The sequence below is a fragment of the Hippocampus bargibanti genome, linkage group LG04 (genome assembly GCF_051943395.1).
Source record: "Hippocampus bargibanti isolate YZ-2025 linkage group LG04, ASM5194339v1, whole genome shotgun sequence".
NCBI classification, from domain to species: domain Eukaryota; kingdom Metazoa; phylum Chordata; class Actinopteri; order Syngnathiformes; family Syngnathidae; genus Hippocampus; species Hippocampus bargibanti.
In genome coordinates, this window is record NC_142737.1 from 32854284 (window position 1) to 32870956 (window position 16673).

Sequence of the window (16673 nt, forward strand, 5' to 3'; positions counted from 1 at the left end):
ACTGAGGAATTCAAGGTGGAGGTGGGACTCCACCAGGGGTCAGCTCCGAGCCCCTTCTTGTTTGCTATGGTGATGGACAGGCTGACAGACGATGTTAGACAAGAATCTCCTTCGACCATGATATTTGCAGATGACATTGTGATCTGTAGCGAGAACAGGGAACAGGTGGCGGAGAAACTAGAGATGTGGAGATATGCCCTGGAAAGGAGATCAGTCGCAGCAAGACGGAATATATGCGTGTGAATGAGAGGGATCCAAGTGCAAGAGTGATGCTAAAGGGAGAAGAGATAAAGAAGGTGCGTTGGTCCCGACCGGCGGCCGCCCGAAAAGCAAAGCGGGTGAAGACGAAGCGCCTGAGTGGTCTGATTGGTCGCCGCCAGATGACCACCTGGCGCCAATCTCAGACGACAACGACACCGACGACGAAACGTGCCCGGGCTCTCCGAAAAAGGTCCCTGGCAAGAAAAGGTCCCGCAAACGCCAAAAGTGTCCCGCCCCCAAGGAGCTTTTCGGCTGCTCCCGTTGCGGTAAAAAATTCCCTTGCAATTCCCACTTGATGAGACACATGAAAAGCCACACGGGAGAAAAACCCTTTTGCTGCTCGGTTTGCGGCAATGCCTTTTCTCAGAAGGGATCCATGGACGTCCACATGAGGACGCACACGGGCGACAAACCCTTCGGCTGTTCCATTTGTGGCCGGACCTTCCCCCGAAAGGGAACAATGGTCTCTCGCACATCAGAATCAGAATCATCTTTATTGCCAAGTATGTAGAACACACAAGGAATTTGTTTCCGGTAGAACACGCTGCACTACTATCGTTGTCAAAAAAACTGCTAAGTGGCACTATACAGTTCCATTTTGGCATGAGGACGCACACTGGCGAAAAACCCTTCTGATGCTCCACTTGTGGCCTGTCCTTCTCCCAAAAGGGAACGCTAGCCACACACATGATGACGCACACCGGCGAAAAACCCTTCCGATGCACCACTTGCGGCCGGACCTTTGCCCATAGGACGGCGCTGGTCTCGCACATGCGAAGGCACACGGCTGAAAATTCCTTCACTTGCTCCACTTGCGGCCGGACCTTCGCCCGAAAGGAAACTCAGGTCACGCACATGAGGACACACACCGGCGAAAAACCCTTCCGATGCTCCACTTATGGCCGGACCTTCGCCTGAAAGAAAACGCTGCTCATGCACATGATGACGCACACCGACGAAAAACCCTTCGGATGCTCCACTTGTGGACAAACCTTCATTGGAAGGACGTCGCTGATCTTGCACGCGAAGTCACACGAGAGAAAAGCCCAACACTTGTGGAGTGTGCGGCCATAGCTACGCCCACAAGATCAGTTTGGCTTCGCACGTCTGCACGCACCTCGTCGACAAGTAAACCACGCGGACCGACCAGCTTCAAAGACCTTCACCAAAGGGATGTGACGCAGCGGCAGCAGATTTTTCAAACCGTCTTTGAGAGCCTATTGGACCGGACTCGTAAGATCAGATCTTTTTGCTGTGGTCGGTTGTGGACTTCTGAACTGGGTGCGGCTGTTTGATGCTATTTCGGGTGATTCCAGTCAGAAGTGTCGCGACAACCAAATCAACTGGAGAAAATAAGCTCATGAAGGTCTCGTCTGGTGTGCATACAGACCGCACAGCAAATGAATGAAAAACTAGTCCTCGAATTTGAAGTTCACAAGAAAGACTGTTATTGTGGTTGACATGTGACAGTGTGAAATTTTGGTTTGAAATTTCAGAAATTTTGACATTTTGGTTGGGACTTTAGCAAGCATCATGCAACTTGGCATTCTTGATTTGCTTTCATGGGCCGAAGAAAATGATGTGGCGGACAACATTTGGCCCCCGGGCCTTGACTTTGACAACAGTGCTCTCCCGGCTTGGCGGCTGATCTTTGATGTCAACCTGTCATGTTTATATATGATGAGGTCCCTTGACTGGACTGTTTTATTATTTCTTTTGTCATTAAAAAAACATGAGTGGAAATTTCGGAAGTAATCTCGTCAAAGTAGGAGCGAGCCCACCTGGTGGGAAAATAATCAACGTGGAGCGGAGGAAAGCAGTTTCAAAACGTTTTGTTGATTGTTTTTATTTCATTTATTTAGTTTTTCAAACTTTAAAATATGTCCCTGCCTGAATCCTTTTGTTCATTTTATTCCCTCGTGCGTCAATAATAAAAGACTACTTGCCCCTTCCACGTGTGGCCTCCCTCAAGCTGAGCATCACCCCGGGGCAGTTCCACCACACACAATATGGCGGAGCCTCACACGTGTTACCGGAGCGGTGTGGCCGATGAAGGCCCTCTCGGTGATTCGCGCGTTTCAAGGTGACGTCGTCAGAGCGAGGTCAAAGTTCGGCGAGCAGACGCCGCTTCCGGTCCAAAACCAGAAAGAATCTCAAGTCGTCGACATGTTAAAACAGTTGGTGAGGGAACGGCTGCTTGCGGCCGCCGACGAAATCTTCGGGCTGTTCCAAACGACCATGGCTTCGTACGAGGAGCAACTTTGTCGAGCGAGGGAGGAGAGCGAGCGACACCGACGACAACTGGAGGCGGTTTGCAAGACCCGGATTGTGATACGAGTCGAAGGTTTGTCCGCCATATTTGGATTCGGCATTCGCGGCGTCACAAACAAAAGAACGCTTTATTTTGTTGAAACGGAAGCCCACAGTCTTCTGGTTATATTTTGGCCGGGCCGAACGTCTGAATTTGAATCGGAAGACGTTGATTCGCCTGTGCTTTAATTTGAACGGGTGCGCTCGCAATTCTTTTGGACGGCCGCCATTTTGAATATGAATCGGAAGTTGCACTTTCATTTGAACGGACAACAACAGTTTTGGACGGCCGCCATTTTAGATTTAGCTTTCAGCCAATTTGTTGCGCTCGTCATTCTGGCAGCAGTCCTAGCGTTTTAACAGTAATACTGTTAAAACGAAGTTATGGGCCCAGTACCACAGCCCAAAGATGGTTTAGAGTCTAAACCAGGGGTGGGCACACTTTTTGACTGGCGGGTCACAATGGGTTCTAAAATTTGACAGAGGGGAGCATTTGGAGGGAGTGTTTGGGCCGGATATACTCAACCTAAAGGATTAAATGTAGTGTGTGCGAACCTCATAGCACAGTAAGAACACTACAACCCAATTTATTAACTGTCTTTCAGATTTGAAAAATAGCACTTATCAGTTAATAAATTTGTCTCAAGGATACATAATACAAGATATTGCATTTACATACTATTTCGCAGATATTAGGAGGAGGAAATGTAAATAGATTAAAATAACATACACACTGTGATTTATCAAGATTGCGTCTTTTTTTTAATACGTTTCAATCAAAGGTGCAAAGTTAAAGAAATAAACATTTCTTGAAAAATGGAATCACTTTCAACATTCATTTATTAGACAACGAAATACTCAAGCAGCTTGAGTATTAAGTTGAATAAACACAGCAGGAAAACTCACCATCAGTTTCAGTGGGAACAGTGTTGTTGATCTCCCTGTTTTGTCAGTGCATCAAAGTCTGGAGTAAGTTTTGTTGTAGCGATTCTCAGGATAGATCCGAGGTGTTGGTCAGTTATCCTGGATCTGTGCCGGGATTTGTTCATGTTCATAACACTGAATGTCTGCTCACATACATAAGTCGAGCCAAACAAGGCCTGCATCTTCTGCGCCGTCCTCCGTAGGTTTGGAAAGGTAGCTTCATTCAGTGAAGCATAAAAGTCATTAAGTTTAAGAGTGTTGATCTTTTCCTTCAAGGTGGCGTTAGACTGATGATCGATCAGTTCCAATTGCACCTCATGTGGTCCTGTTTCAGGGTCTTGTGAGAAGGGACAAGACACAAGATGAAGTGACTCTTCAAAATCAGAGAACCGGCGACTGAATTCTCTGTGCGGGTCATCCAGTGATTTGCTGTATTCCTTTGCATATCTATATATGTAGCGAAATGACTGAAAGATGCGTTCGCAACTTGTCTGGAGAATAAAAGGAGCTTCGATTTGAACGCAGTAAGATGCTTGTACATGTTGTGCCCAAGCTGATCTTTCACCTGCAGTTTCACATTCAGCTCATTCAAATGTGAAAATACGTCCACAGCAAACGCAAAATCACAAAGCCAGTTCTGGAGTCTCAGGAAATTCGTCAGATTTCTCTTTGAACTCTAAAAATGCGCTGATCTCTTCTTTCAGGCCCCAAATGCGTTGATGCACTTTGCCCAAACTTAACCACCGGACACGAGGGTGGTCAAGTAAGTCCTGATGATCCGCATCAATTTCCTCCAGGAACGTAATGACGATGCCGGAGTCCCCTTGCGCGTATAAAGTTCACAAGTTTTACGGATTCACAACATGGTTAAGCTGCTATACAGACTTGCAAAGTGATTCCTGATGAATGATACAGTGAAGAAAAATAACATCCTGTTCAGGGTGTTCCTCTTTTACTTGATCCTTGATTCTTTTCATTAGCCCAATGTTTTTTTCCTGTTAAATTTGGTGATCCATCTGTAGTTTTTGTTTATCGATGGCAGCAGACGCCTTGTCATACAAATCCTCCCCTCGTGTTGTTCCATTCAAAGACTCCATGGTCAAAAACTCCTCCCTTATCTCAAAGCTGTCATTTATTTCTCGGATAAAAATTAGGAGCTGCGCAGTGTCTTTGAAATCATTACTTTCATCCATTGCAAGTGAATATCACTGAATATATATAACAACTCTGCCTTTTTGTTTAGCTGGCCTCCGGAAAAAAAAAATATTTTCAAGTCAAACGTCGGTTTTCGATCAGTATTTGTTCCTATTTTAATCAATGTATGTTGTTTATAATCGTGATTGAACAATACAAACACGCCTGCTCACAATAGAACGCAAAAGGAGTCAGTCACAATGCGACGCAACACAAGAAAGTGACGTATGAGGAAGTGGAGGGGAGTCCGGTGGTACATTCAGGGGCGCTCAGTTTGGAGAATAATGGCGAAAATGTTAGGTAAGAGAAATATTGATTCAGAATGCAGGGTATTGAGCCTGCAGTGGACAAATGATTATTTTTTTGTTCAATGCAAACAAAAGGCTGTTTGTCTCATCTGTCAAGAGTAGCTATTCAAAGAAAACAATCTTTGTCGACACTATAAATCCCGTCACAAAGACAAGTACAATAGCTAAACGAAGTAAGATAGCTTGCAAGGCCAAATACGAGCAGCCTCTCAAATCTAAAAAGTGGACGACTATCTCAGCAGAATACATTGGTATGCCAAGCTCAGCTGAACAAGGAATCCGTTTGGGCCAGCTTTCGGGTTGCTAAACTGATAGCAAGCAGCGGTAAGCCTTTCACGGATGGAGAGTTTAAGAAATGTATGGATGCTGTCGCGTAGGAATTGTGTCTCGAGAAGAAATATGCATTTAATGCCGTAAGTCTGTCGGCGAGTACAATCGCCAGACGCGGTGAAGAAATCAGGAGTAATGCATATGCCCAGCTGCAGCAGAAGACGAAAGAATGTGACTTTTTTTCATTAGCACTGGATGAGAGCACGGACGTGGAAGACACAGCGCAACTGCTCATTTTTATTCGTGGAGTTAAAGCAAACTTTAAGATGTGCGAGGAGCTGGCAGCCCTCCAAAGTCTCAAAGGGACTACAACGGGAGATGATATTTTTGACCAAGTGTACCAAACCATGGAGAAGTGGGACCTGCGTGACAGAACTGTGATGACGCATTCAAGCCCAATAGTCTCATTGACTTCTATGCCGCTCTCCCAAACGACACATAGCCAAACGTCAAAAAACGTCCAGTTTTTGGCAGCACGGATATCTGTGAGAAAACCTTTTCACCTATGAAACTGCTGAAATCTCCGATGAGATCAAGATTGAGAGATGAACATTTGCATCACTGCTTGAGACTGGCTGTAACTAGAATGGAACCTGATATTCAACTTCTCAGCAGCCAGATGCAGACCCACAGTTCACGCTGATGAACATACATAGGTAAGCTTACTTTTCTGACTTGAATGAGTCATTCTGAGCATAAACAAATATAAACATCATAACATCTACTGGGAGGGCGGCCCGGTAGTCGAGTGGTTAGCACAGTGCAGAGGTCGCCGGTTCGTGTCCCTGTGTGGAGTTTGCATGTTCTCCCCGGACCCGCGTGGGTTTTCTCCGGGTCCTCCGTTTTCCTCCCACACTCCAAAAACATGCATGGCAGGCAGATTGACCACTCCAAATTGTCCCTAGGTGTGAGAGTGACTGTTGTATGTCTTTGTGTGCCCTGCGATTGGCTGGCAACCAATTCAGGGTGTCCCCCGCCTCGTGCTCGAAGACAGCTGAGATAGGCTCCAGCAACCCCCGCGAGCCTAATGAGAAATAAGCGGTACGGAAAATGAGATGAGATGGGAACATCTACTGGGATAAAATCCACCTTTACAGCCATACTGGAAGTGAAATGTATTGTGCTGTGTTGGTCCTGTATCACTTAGTTCACTTTCTCAATCTGTTTCCTTTGTGCTTTTCACAGGGAAGTTGATGAGAGAGAGCTGCGAACAGCGGTGTCTACAAGCCTACTGGAACCTACAAAAGGATTATTATGAGGAAGGAACACAAGAACTTTAAGAGACTGCTGCTATGTGTCAGAGAGATTCTGCTCTGACAACTGAGCTGAATCTGTTAAGAAAGAAAATGTTCCATCTATGAAGAACACGGAGAGCGTTATTTAGTTATTTCATAAATAGTGTTATTTCCTGTTTTTCTATGAAGAACCCCAGAGAGAGTTGTTTAGTTATTTCTTTCATAAATACAGTGAGACCTCAACTTACAAACACCTTAACCCACAAACTTTTCGTCTTAAGAACGTCCAATTTATGAAAATTAAACCTTATAATAGGCACTATTTTCATAATACACACCCACCACGGCTGGCGGAGTGATCTTCGACGGAAGCACATGACCGAACAGCGCTCCAGCTGGCGCTACTTTGTACACCCCCTCTCATCGAATGCACACGTCGATCGCCTACTTAGAGCTTTTTGCTGATAATTTTACTATGATGGGACCGTGTTCAGCCCAAGAAGACACAAAATAAAATCACAGTCGCTGAGAAGAAGGAGATAATTGAAAAACATGAACGAGGTGTGCGTTTGTGTGATTTAGTGGCCGAGCACGGCTATGCTAAGTCAACCATTGCTCCCATTCTCCGGAACAGAGAAACCATCAAAGGTGCGTCTGTTGCACAAGGTGTTTCCGTGCTCTCAAAGCGACGGTCTGGGGCAATCGAAGAAGTTGAAAAAAACTTTATTTTATAGTACAGTTTATTACTTTAATTACAGTCCTCATGTAATGTGCCTCTCTTTGTGACTTTATGATACAATGCAGTGTATTTCTTTCATTACAATACAATAGCACATTTATTATACATAGAATAAGGTATGTTGTGTGTAGTTGTAAGGCTTATTTAGTTAAAAACTATATTTTATGGAAACCCGGGAACGGATTATTCCCATTTTAATGGTTTGCTATGGGAAATTGTTTTTTGAGATACACACTTTTCGCCTTACACACCCTGTCTGGGAAACAATTAAGTTCCTAAGTTATGTGGCCCTCACAGGAAAAAGTTTGGGGACCCCTGGTTTAGAGTTTGGTTCGATGGCGATGAGGAAAAACTACGAGCTCTGGGAGACGAGGTTCCTCGCCCACATGGAGTTGCGAGGCCTCAGAGACGTTATTTTGGGCGTCCCGAACATTGAGGAAGACAGCGAAGAAGCGCTCGCCGAAGACAAGGCTAAGAAAGGAGATCATATGCAGAATTGGTGCAATGTCTGGACAATAAGAGCCTATCGCTGGTCATGAGAGACGCAGGATGTGACAAGAGAAGAGCACTGGAGATTCTCCGTGAGCATTACGCTGGAAAGGACAAACCACGGGTGATGAGTTTGTATTACGAACATTCCTCACTCCGAAAAGGCAGCTATGAAACAGTCACGGACTATGTTATTCGAGCAGAGACTGTATTCACCTTCATTAAGAAGAACACAATAGCGACAGGCTTCAGATAGCCATGGTGCTAAAAGGGCATCCTGACACTTACAAACCGTTCGTTATGCACGTCACCCAATCTCATGACATAATGACTTTGTGCAAATGACTGAGTGCAAAGTAAGAAGCACCCTGTGTGAACAGAAATTGGATTTGAACAGTGAGGGTGAACTTGTCAACTCATCAGGGTACAGAGAGATAGTGGGCAGCCTAATATACATAATGACATGTACCAGACCTGATTTAAGGTGGGTTGTTAGCAAACTCTCACAACACCTAGCTGAACCAAAACAGCAGCATTGGACTGCAGTAAAACACTTACTAAAATATTTAAAAGGTACTATAGATCAAGGGCTTAATTTCCGTAAATTAAAGGGAAGTTAAGACTAGAAGGATATAGTGACGCTGATTGGTCTGCAGATATAAATGACAGGAGGAGCACAAGTGGATATAGCTTCTTGTTTGCTTTCAACATTTAGCTTGTAGTAGACGTACAAATTCCACCATGACGTCCCTGATCCACTGCTGACATGGATGCTTTGATCCTCTCCTCTTTCAACTAGAACTGCTTCATGTCATCACAAAGAGGGTACAGCAAGTCCTGAAGAATGAATGACTCTGTGTCTTTGTGTTGTCATATTTGTTATTTTTGTTTTTCCCAAGATGGCGGCGCGTGAACACGCAGCGGCTCCCCTCTCCTGGCAAATTGCCGTTTTCATGTTTATTATGTTTGTTCACTTTATATACGTCACTACCTCACTTTACATAGGTCACTACCTCACCTTACATATATCACTACCTCACTTTACATTCAGAAATTACATGTATTGTCTGTTGTCAATTGTATGTCTTTTTTAGCCACATTATTAGTGCCTTGCATGCTGGGTCCGAGAGGACAGTAATTTCATCTGTGCTGTATGTCATACATATTAGCATATTTGACAATAAAGCTGACTTTGACTTGACTTGATATGTTTTAGCCTAACTAATGAAGGTCCAGCTATCTCGTGGAAAAGTAGAAAACAGCCAACTGTGGCATTATCAACCTGCGAAGCTGAGTATATGGCACTGGTGGCCACAACTGACGACCGTATGTACCTTGTACAATTACAGTAAAGTCTCGTTATATCGATATTCAAGGGAGTCTGAAAAAATATCGATATAACCGGGACTATCGATATATCCGACCCTGTTTGCATGTAATTTTCTCCGTGCGTGCATAGAAATAGTATCGACATAACCGGCCGGGACTATCGATATATCCGATATCGATATAACGAGACTTTACTGTATTAAAAGGGATGGATAGTGGTAAACGTCACGTAACAGTAAAAATATATGAGGACAATCGGGGCAATAGGTTTGTCCAAAAACCCAGTGTGTAGGCAGAGAAGCAAACATGTAGATATTAAATATCATTTTGTACGGTCTGCGCACACCAAGGGGAAAATATCTATAAAATATTGTCCAACAGAAAACATGGTTGCGGATGTTTTTACTAAGGCGGTGACAAAAGTGAAAGTTGAAAGATTCAAGAGATATTTGTTTGACGAAATGTGAATATTTTGAAGCTTGCAGAGTGTGGCAAATATGTACGATGTTTTTATTTTTACAACAATGTATTTCTTGTTTCAATGTTTTTCGTGTTTTTCTTTTTGTTTACGACATGAAATTGTGAACATGTCTTTGAGTGGGAGTGTTAAATGCGCGTGTGTCAATGTGTGAGGCAAAGACACGATTGAGGAAATTTCATGCTTGGTATCACCTGCGAAACGAGGTAATCATGTGAAACCCGGAAATTGTGAAGCCTTTTTAAGAGCATGCGCAGAATAAAACGTTTGTCAAGTTCCCAGACCAATGATTGACACTGCTGTGCATCATTTCTCTCGTGAGTACTTCCAATCGCTACGAAAAGTTACCATTTTGGTTACTATTAAATCGCAAGGACTGCTGCCAGAATGACTAGCGCAACACAAACTCAACACTGCCTCCTTTGCTCCTCCATCATTTTCTAAATGTGTAAATTACGTCCTGCTTGTGTCCTCGCAGACGTGAATCAGCTGATCGGTCGTCGGGAAGAAGTTCCTGATGTGAAATCGGGAAGCTCCGCTTTGGAGTATCCACAAGTCCCCCAGATTAAAAAGGAAGAGGAGGAGGCCGATGTCAGCAGTTTGCCGCAAGATGGCGTCTTCGAGGAGAGTGACGAATACCGACATCCACCACCCGAGCGGTCACAGCTTCATCCCGGCGGTCCGAGTGAAGATCGCTGCTGGACGCCCCCATCGGGGCTTCACATAGAAGAAGATTTGGGGAGCGCCGCCGATTGTGAAGGTAATGACATGTATTCGAAAAAATGGCGGCTGTGACGTCGCAGGTGCAAAGAAACATTTCCCGCAGCTCAATTCTTGGCAAATACTTGGTCATTCTTGTATCTTTAGAGAAGGAGGAAAAGGCCGATGTGAGCGCGTTGGTCCCGACCGGCGCCCGCCCGAATAGCAAAGCGGGTGAAGACGAAGCGCCCGAATGCTCTGATTGGTCGTCGCCAGACGACCACCTGGCGCCAATCTCGGACGACAACGACGACACAGACGACGAAACGTGCCCCGGCTCTCCGAAAAAGGTCCCTGCCAAGAAAAGCCCCCGCAAACGCCAAAAGTGTCCCTCCCCCAAGGAGCGTTTCTGCTGCTCCCGTTGCGGTAAAAAATTCACACGCAATTCCCACTTAATGACACACATGAATAGCCACACGGGAGAAAAACCCTTTTGCTGCTCGGTTTGCGGCAAGGCCATTTCTCACAAGGGATACATGGCCGCCCACATGAGGACGCACACCGGCGAAAAACCCTTCCGATGCTCCACTTGCGGCCGGACCTTCGCCCGAAAGAAAACGCTGGTAAGGCACATGAGGACGCACACCGGCGAAAAACCCTTCCGATGCTCCACTTGCGGCCAGACTTTCGCCCGAAAAGAAACGCTGGTCACGCACATGATGACACACACCGGCGAAAAACCCTTCAGATGCTCCATTTGTGGCCGGACCTTCGCCAAGAGGACGCTGCTTGTCTCGCACATGCGAAAGCACACGGGAGAAAAACCCTTCACTTGCTCCATTTGTGGCCGGTCCTTCTCCCAAAAGGAAGCAATGGTCTTGCACATGAGGACGCACACCGGCGAAAAACCCTACCGATGCTCCACTTGCGGGCAGACCTTCGCCCGAAAGCTAACGTTGGTCACGCACATGAGGACGCACACGGGCGAAAAACCCTTCCGATGCTCCGCTTGCGGCCGGACCTTTGTCCAAAGGGCGGGGCTGGTCTCGCACATGCGAAGGCACACGGGAGAAAAACCCTTCACTTGCTCCATTTGTGGCCGGCCCTTCTCCCACAAGGGAGCAATGGTCTTGCACATGAGGACGCACACTGGCGAAAAACCCTTCCGATGCTCCACTTGCGGCCGGACCTTCGCCCGAAAGGAAACGCTCGTCAGGCACATGAGGATGCACACCGGCGAAAAACCCTTCTGATGCTCCACTTATAGTCTTGAAATTTGAAGTCGTAAATAAAGACTGTTATTGTGGTTTACATGTGACACTGTGAAATTTTGGTTCGAACTTTCGTAAATTTACACATTTTGGTTGAGACTTTAGCAAGCATCATGCAACTTGGCATTCTTGACTTGCTTTCATGGGCCGAAGAAAATAATGTGGCGGGCCAGATTCGGCCCCCGGGCCTCAAATTTGACACCAGTGCTCTCCCAGCTTGGTGGCTGATATTTGATGTCAATATGCAAATTTCCCCATTATGGGACGATTAAAGGTTTTCTTTTGTCATTGAAAAAGAAACAAAACAAATGGAAATTTTAGAAGTGTTCTTGTCAAAGTCATAGCTTGCAAATACGTGCCCGCCAGCTGGGGAAATAATATGCGTGGAGAGAAGAGCAAAGCCCTTTCAAAACGTTTTATTGGTTGTTTTTATTTCATTTATTTAGTTTTTCAAACTTAATGTCCCTTCCTGAATCCTTTTGTTCATTCTATTTCCTCGTGCGTCCATAATAAAAGACTACTTGCCCCTTCCACGTGTGGCTGATCCATGTTTGCCTCTGAGAAAACGGCCTCCCTCAAGCTGAGCATCTCCCCGGGGCAGTTCAAGTACCAAGATGGCGCCCCCCTGTGTGGCTGCCTCCACAGCAGCTCTTTCCCTTTCTTGTCTACTTTTTCACTTCTTTACTTTTCCGTTTTTGTTTTGCCTAATCTCGTTCCATAAACCTACGGAGAGGAGATGGGCATCTTTTCTTTTGCTCATCGCCGTTATTTTTTACTTTTTCATCGCTCCTGTGAACGGGGAATCCACGCGCACGCGGAATCCCATTGTTTACAGTCGAGACCAGCTACTAGCGTGGCGGGCTAATAGCGGACTAGCGGCCGCCGCACCAGACATCCCCGATGAATTGAAGAGGAGGAAACGAGGATGTCGGGCCGGGAAAGATCGCCGCAAAAGAACGAGGAAATACCGACACGTTCTCCCGTAGGATGTCGGGCCGGGAAAGATCGCCGCAAAAGAACGAGGAAATACCGACACGTTCTCCCGTCCGTCATCATGGGGAACGTGAGATCGCTCCCAAATAAAATGGACGAGCTGGCGGCGCTAACGCGACATCAGAGGGAGTACCGGGAAGCCAGCTTGCTACTCGTCACGGAGACATGGCTTTCGGCAATCACTCTGGACGCCCACGCAGAGTTGGAGGGCTTCCAACTCGTACGAGCGGACAGAAATGAAGGCAGCGGTAAGCAGAAAGGAGGGGGGATTGCTGTATTTGTGAATGACAAATGGTGCACATGGACGTGGTCAAATCTCCTGTCCGGAATTGGAAAAGTTTCCAGGTTTGCTCGGGTGTGCCTGTGGACTTTGGCGCGCTGACATGCCACGCATGCAGCTGCCCACTTCCTGACGTCCTTCCGTAACCCAGGCCAGACAAACTTGGCCCCAATAAGTTTGACTGACGCCCGGACGCCAGGGTGTGAGAGGGAATGAATAGAATTAAAAATTCGCCGACGCCACTCCTGCGGAACCACGGGACGAGTGCGACCCGTAGACACATCGCAGAGGAGAGCGGGACCCCCTTCACACAGTGCCACCTTCTCAAGTTTCAGGGCTGTGCCTGCTGCCTTGAGTTCGTGGATGTCCGGATCCTCAGATTGGGCGGTGGCCATCTCTGAAAAATCCACCCCGAGCTGGACTGGACACACAATCGCGCGTGACAAGCAATCGGCCACAGGGTTACATTTGCCGGCCACGTGCTGAATGTCTGTTGTGAATTCAGAAATGGCCGCCAAATGCCGTTGCTGTCGGGCCGACCACAGTTCAGTCACCTTTGACATGGCGAATGTGAGTGGTTTGTGATCCACATATGCGGTAAACCGGCGCCCCTCGAGGAGGAAACGAAAATGGCGCGTTGCAAGATAGAGTGCTAACAACTCTCTGTCGAAAACACTGTACTTGCGTTCGTTATCTTGCAGTTTCCGACTGAAAAATGCAAGGGGCTGCCATTCGTTCTCCACAAGCTGCTCAACCACCGCCCCTACGGCAACATCAGACGCGTCGGTAGTCAAAGCTACCTGTGCGGTTGAGATTGGGTGGACCAGAAGAGTTGCACCCGCAAGAGCTTCCTTGGCCCGTTGGAAGGATTGTGCTCGTTGCGGTGCCCGCTCGACGGGGTCGTTAGCCTTCTTTTTTCTCAAGGCGCCGTAGAGGGGTTGTAGGAGGTCGGCTGCGTGAGGAAGAAACCGGTTGTAAAAATTGATCATTCCCAAAAACTCCTGCAGAGCCTTAACTGTGGCCGGGCGGGGGAAATCCACCACTGCTTGTACTTTGGCGGGTAAGGGGATGGCGCCCTGTGGAGAAATGCGATGCCCCAAGAAATCGATCTTGGACAGACCAAATTGGCACTTAACAGGGTTGACTATAAGGCCGTGCAAATCAAGGCGCTTGAAAACTTCGGTTAAGTGCGACAGGTGTTCCTCCGGTGAAGGGCTGGCCACAAGGATGTCGTCTAGATAGACAAATACAAAATCAAGACCTCGCAAGACTGAGTCCATCAGTTTCTGAAAGGTCTGTGCCGCCCCCTTCAGGCCAAAAGGCATACGGAGGAATTCAAAGAGGCCAAAAGGGGTTATTACTGCAGTTTTTGGCACATCTTCTGCCCGTACCGGAACCTGGTGATAACCGCGAACGAGGTCAACTTTGGAAAAGATCACGGCTCCGGCCAAACGTGCGGAAAAGTCCTGGATGTGCGGAATTGGGTAACGGTCGTGTGTGGTTACATTATTAAGCCGACGAAAATCACCGCACGGCCGCCAAGAACCGTCACTTTTGGGCACCATGTGCAATGGTGAGGCCCACGGGCTGTTGGAACGCCTCACGATGCCCAAGCGCTCCATCGTCGCGAACTCCCCTTTCGCCATTGCCAATTTTGCCGCGTCAAGGCGACGAGCGCGGGCAAAAACTGGCGGGCCAACCATGGGAATGAAATGCTCTACCCTGTGTTTAGTATCGGCATTGGAAAAGGCGGGTGTGGTTAACGACGGATAATCGGTCAGCAGGCATTCATAAACGTTACCCGATGTTAAATAATTTGCATGCGTTAACGCCCCGAGCCCTCCGGCCTCGCACGGAAAAATGGCGAAAGAGATGGCGTCAATCAAACGACGGTTGGCAATGTCCACAAGAAGTCCGTGAGCACATAAAAAATCGGCGCCAATTATGGGAACTGTGGTCGCGGCAACAATAAAGTTCCACTTGAATTCCCGTCCGTGGAAACGCACAGTCACCGACCTGGAACCGAAGTTAGCGATGGGCGAGCCGTTAGCTGCGCACAAGGCAGGCCCGCATCCACCTGCCATCTTGTCCGCAGCGGTGGGCGTCAGCAGGCTTACTTGTGCCCCGCTGTCCACAAGGAAACGTCTTCCTGACGAGGAGGCCGTGACGAAAAGCAGCTCGCCTTCGTTGCTGGCGCCCACGGCTGCTACTGGGTGTTGGGCGTTGAAAATTCCTGTCGTCTCGTGGGAGCAGGGAGGTGCGCAGCGTCGAGCCTTGGCGCCAAACCGCTGATGGAAATAGCAGGTGGCTTTCCCGCGCCGCTTCTGCGATCCCACTGCGGCCACGACGGTCGGATCGATTTGCACGGCTAACCGCCGTATCGCCAGAAGCGCTCGATCTGCTTCTTCCGCCAAGCCACGATAGTCGCCGGTGGCTAGGCACGTCGCGTTAGCGAGCACGGCGCGCACTTCGGGTGGTAGCTGGCGAAGGAAAATGTGGGGGAAAAGGAATCCGCCATCATCCGCATTTAACAGCGACAGCATTTTGTCCATTAGATCCACTGCTGTTCCGTCGCTGAGTCCGGGAAGCGAAAGAAGTCTGTCTGCTCTCTCGGAGGCCGACAGCGTGAACCGTCGGAGCAGCCATTGTTTGAGCGCGTCGTACTTCCTGCATCGTGGAGGCGCGCGCAGAAGTTGCATCATGCGATGCGTTGTCGGTTGGTCGAGGGACGCCACGACCATGGAATATTTTAGGTCATCTGTCGTGATGCCTTGTAGGTGGAAAAGTGCTTCCACATGCTGGAACCACGAAGCCGGGTCGCTGTGCCAGAACTCGGGCAACTTCGCGGTGTAGGCGGCAGCTGCGAGTTTGGGCGCCGGTCGTGGCGACATGGCCGTAGAAGAAACATCTTCGTCCGTTGCCATGAACATTTCCATTGTCGGGGTCACCAGTGTAGCCGTTGAGGAATGAGCACACAAGATGAATATGTGGAGACGTGTTTATTCCAACGGCTAACAAGTGGATCTCAACTGAACAGCAAAAGCAGTGCAATACATGCAACATGAACTGCCCCCTCCCCTGCACCTGCTGGGTGAGATGCCTGGTCCTAGTGCCCGCCACACAGGCAGCTTTTACGAGTTGTCTGCTTTGTTGTCCGCTAACTTTTTGTCATGACTTTCAGACACTGTTTTTACTATAATTTGGACAAGTTCGGCGGGCCGGATTAAAAAGCCTGTGCTACGCGGGCCGTCGTTGGCCCTTATCTGGTCTGGCCGCTAGCGTCACATGCTCCCTCTGGGGCGCATCGAGAGTCAGAATGTTCTGAAAAATAATGACAAAGTGACGACTAGCCGCTGGTGTTTTGCACTTGGGTGCCACTGCTTTGACTGAAGACCAACTTTCTCCAATATCCTCTACGTGCAATACTTTGTTTTTCTTTCATTATAATAATATGAGTAACTGCAGATTGAATTCGATTTCAAAGGTGGTCACACAATCCAATCTAGGCGGAAAAAGTTGACTCAATGTCGCCGATCCGTTTTTATTGTGCACTGTGGTTTATTTATTTTAAACATTATTTAATAAAGATTATTTTTAAACTTTATTTTAAATCCAAACCGCTGACGCTTTACAATGCTTTTATTTCGAAGGTGGTGAACGGCGTTTACTGTGGACAGATTTCCGGGATGCAGAGTCGTCACCATTGCTGACTCGACGCAAGCTCAGACTGTGGTCCAAAACGCGGTCGACACGCGTTGACCAAATTCTTCTGAATTTGTCGGCGAAGTGCTCAAAACGCCCACTCGGAGCGCCCACCACTATCTTGCTCGGTT

General features: G+C 47.7%; 2 protein-coding genes and 1 long non-coding RNA gene across 3 annotated transcripts in view; 2 read left to right on the forward strand and 1 right to left on the reverse strand.

Moving 5' to 3' along the window:
* LOC148899792 (uncharacterized) overlaps window positions 1–16673 on the reverse strand; it is a 130591-nt gene that overhangs the window by 21386 nt on the left and 92532 nt on the right. The window lies entirely within an intron of this gene.
* On the forward strand, window positions 2379–16614 carry LOC148899794 (uncharacterized). Its single transcript, XM_088995264.1, has 4 exons — window positions 2379–2605; window positions 10076–10357; window positions 10465–12808; window positions 16491–16614. Exons 1-3 carry the CDS (start codon window positions 2428–2430, stop codon window positions 11547–11549), a joined length of 1545 nt encoding a protein of 514 aa, XP_088851390.1. The 5' UTR covers window positions 2379–2427; the 3' UTR covers window positions 11550–12808; window positions 16491–16614.
* On the forward strand, window positions 4269–7049 carry LOC148899795 (uncharacterized). Its single transcript, XR_016114823.1, has 2 exons — window positions 4269–5983; window positions 6513–7049. It is a non-coding gene; the product is annotated as an uncharacterized LOC148899795 (long non-coding RNA).

Bases quoted from the DNA above. Each gene is read 5' to 3' on its own strand.
- LOC148899794 (XM_088995264.1), top strand. From the start codon at position 2,428: ATGTTAAAACAGTTGGTGAGGGAACGGCTGCTTGCGGCCGCCGACGAA. The intron at 2,606-10,075 runs GTTTGTCCGCCA...GTGTCCTCGCAG, and splicing joins GATTGTGATACGAGTCGAAG to ACGTGAATCAGCTGATCGGT. The intron at 10,358-10,464 runs GTAATGACATGT...TTGTATCTTTAG, and splicing joins GAGCGCCGCCGATTGTGAAG to AGAAGGAGGAAAAGGCCGAT.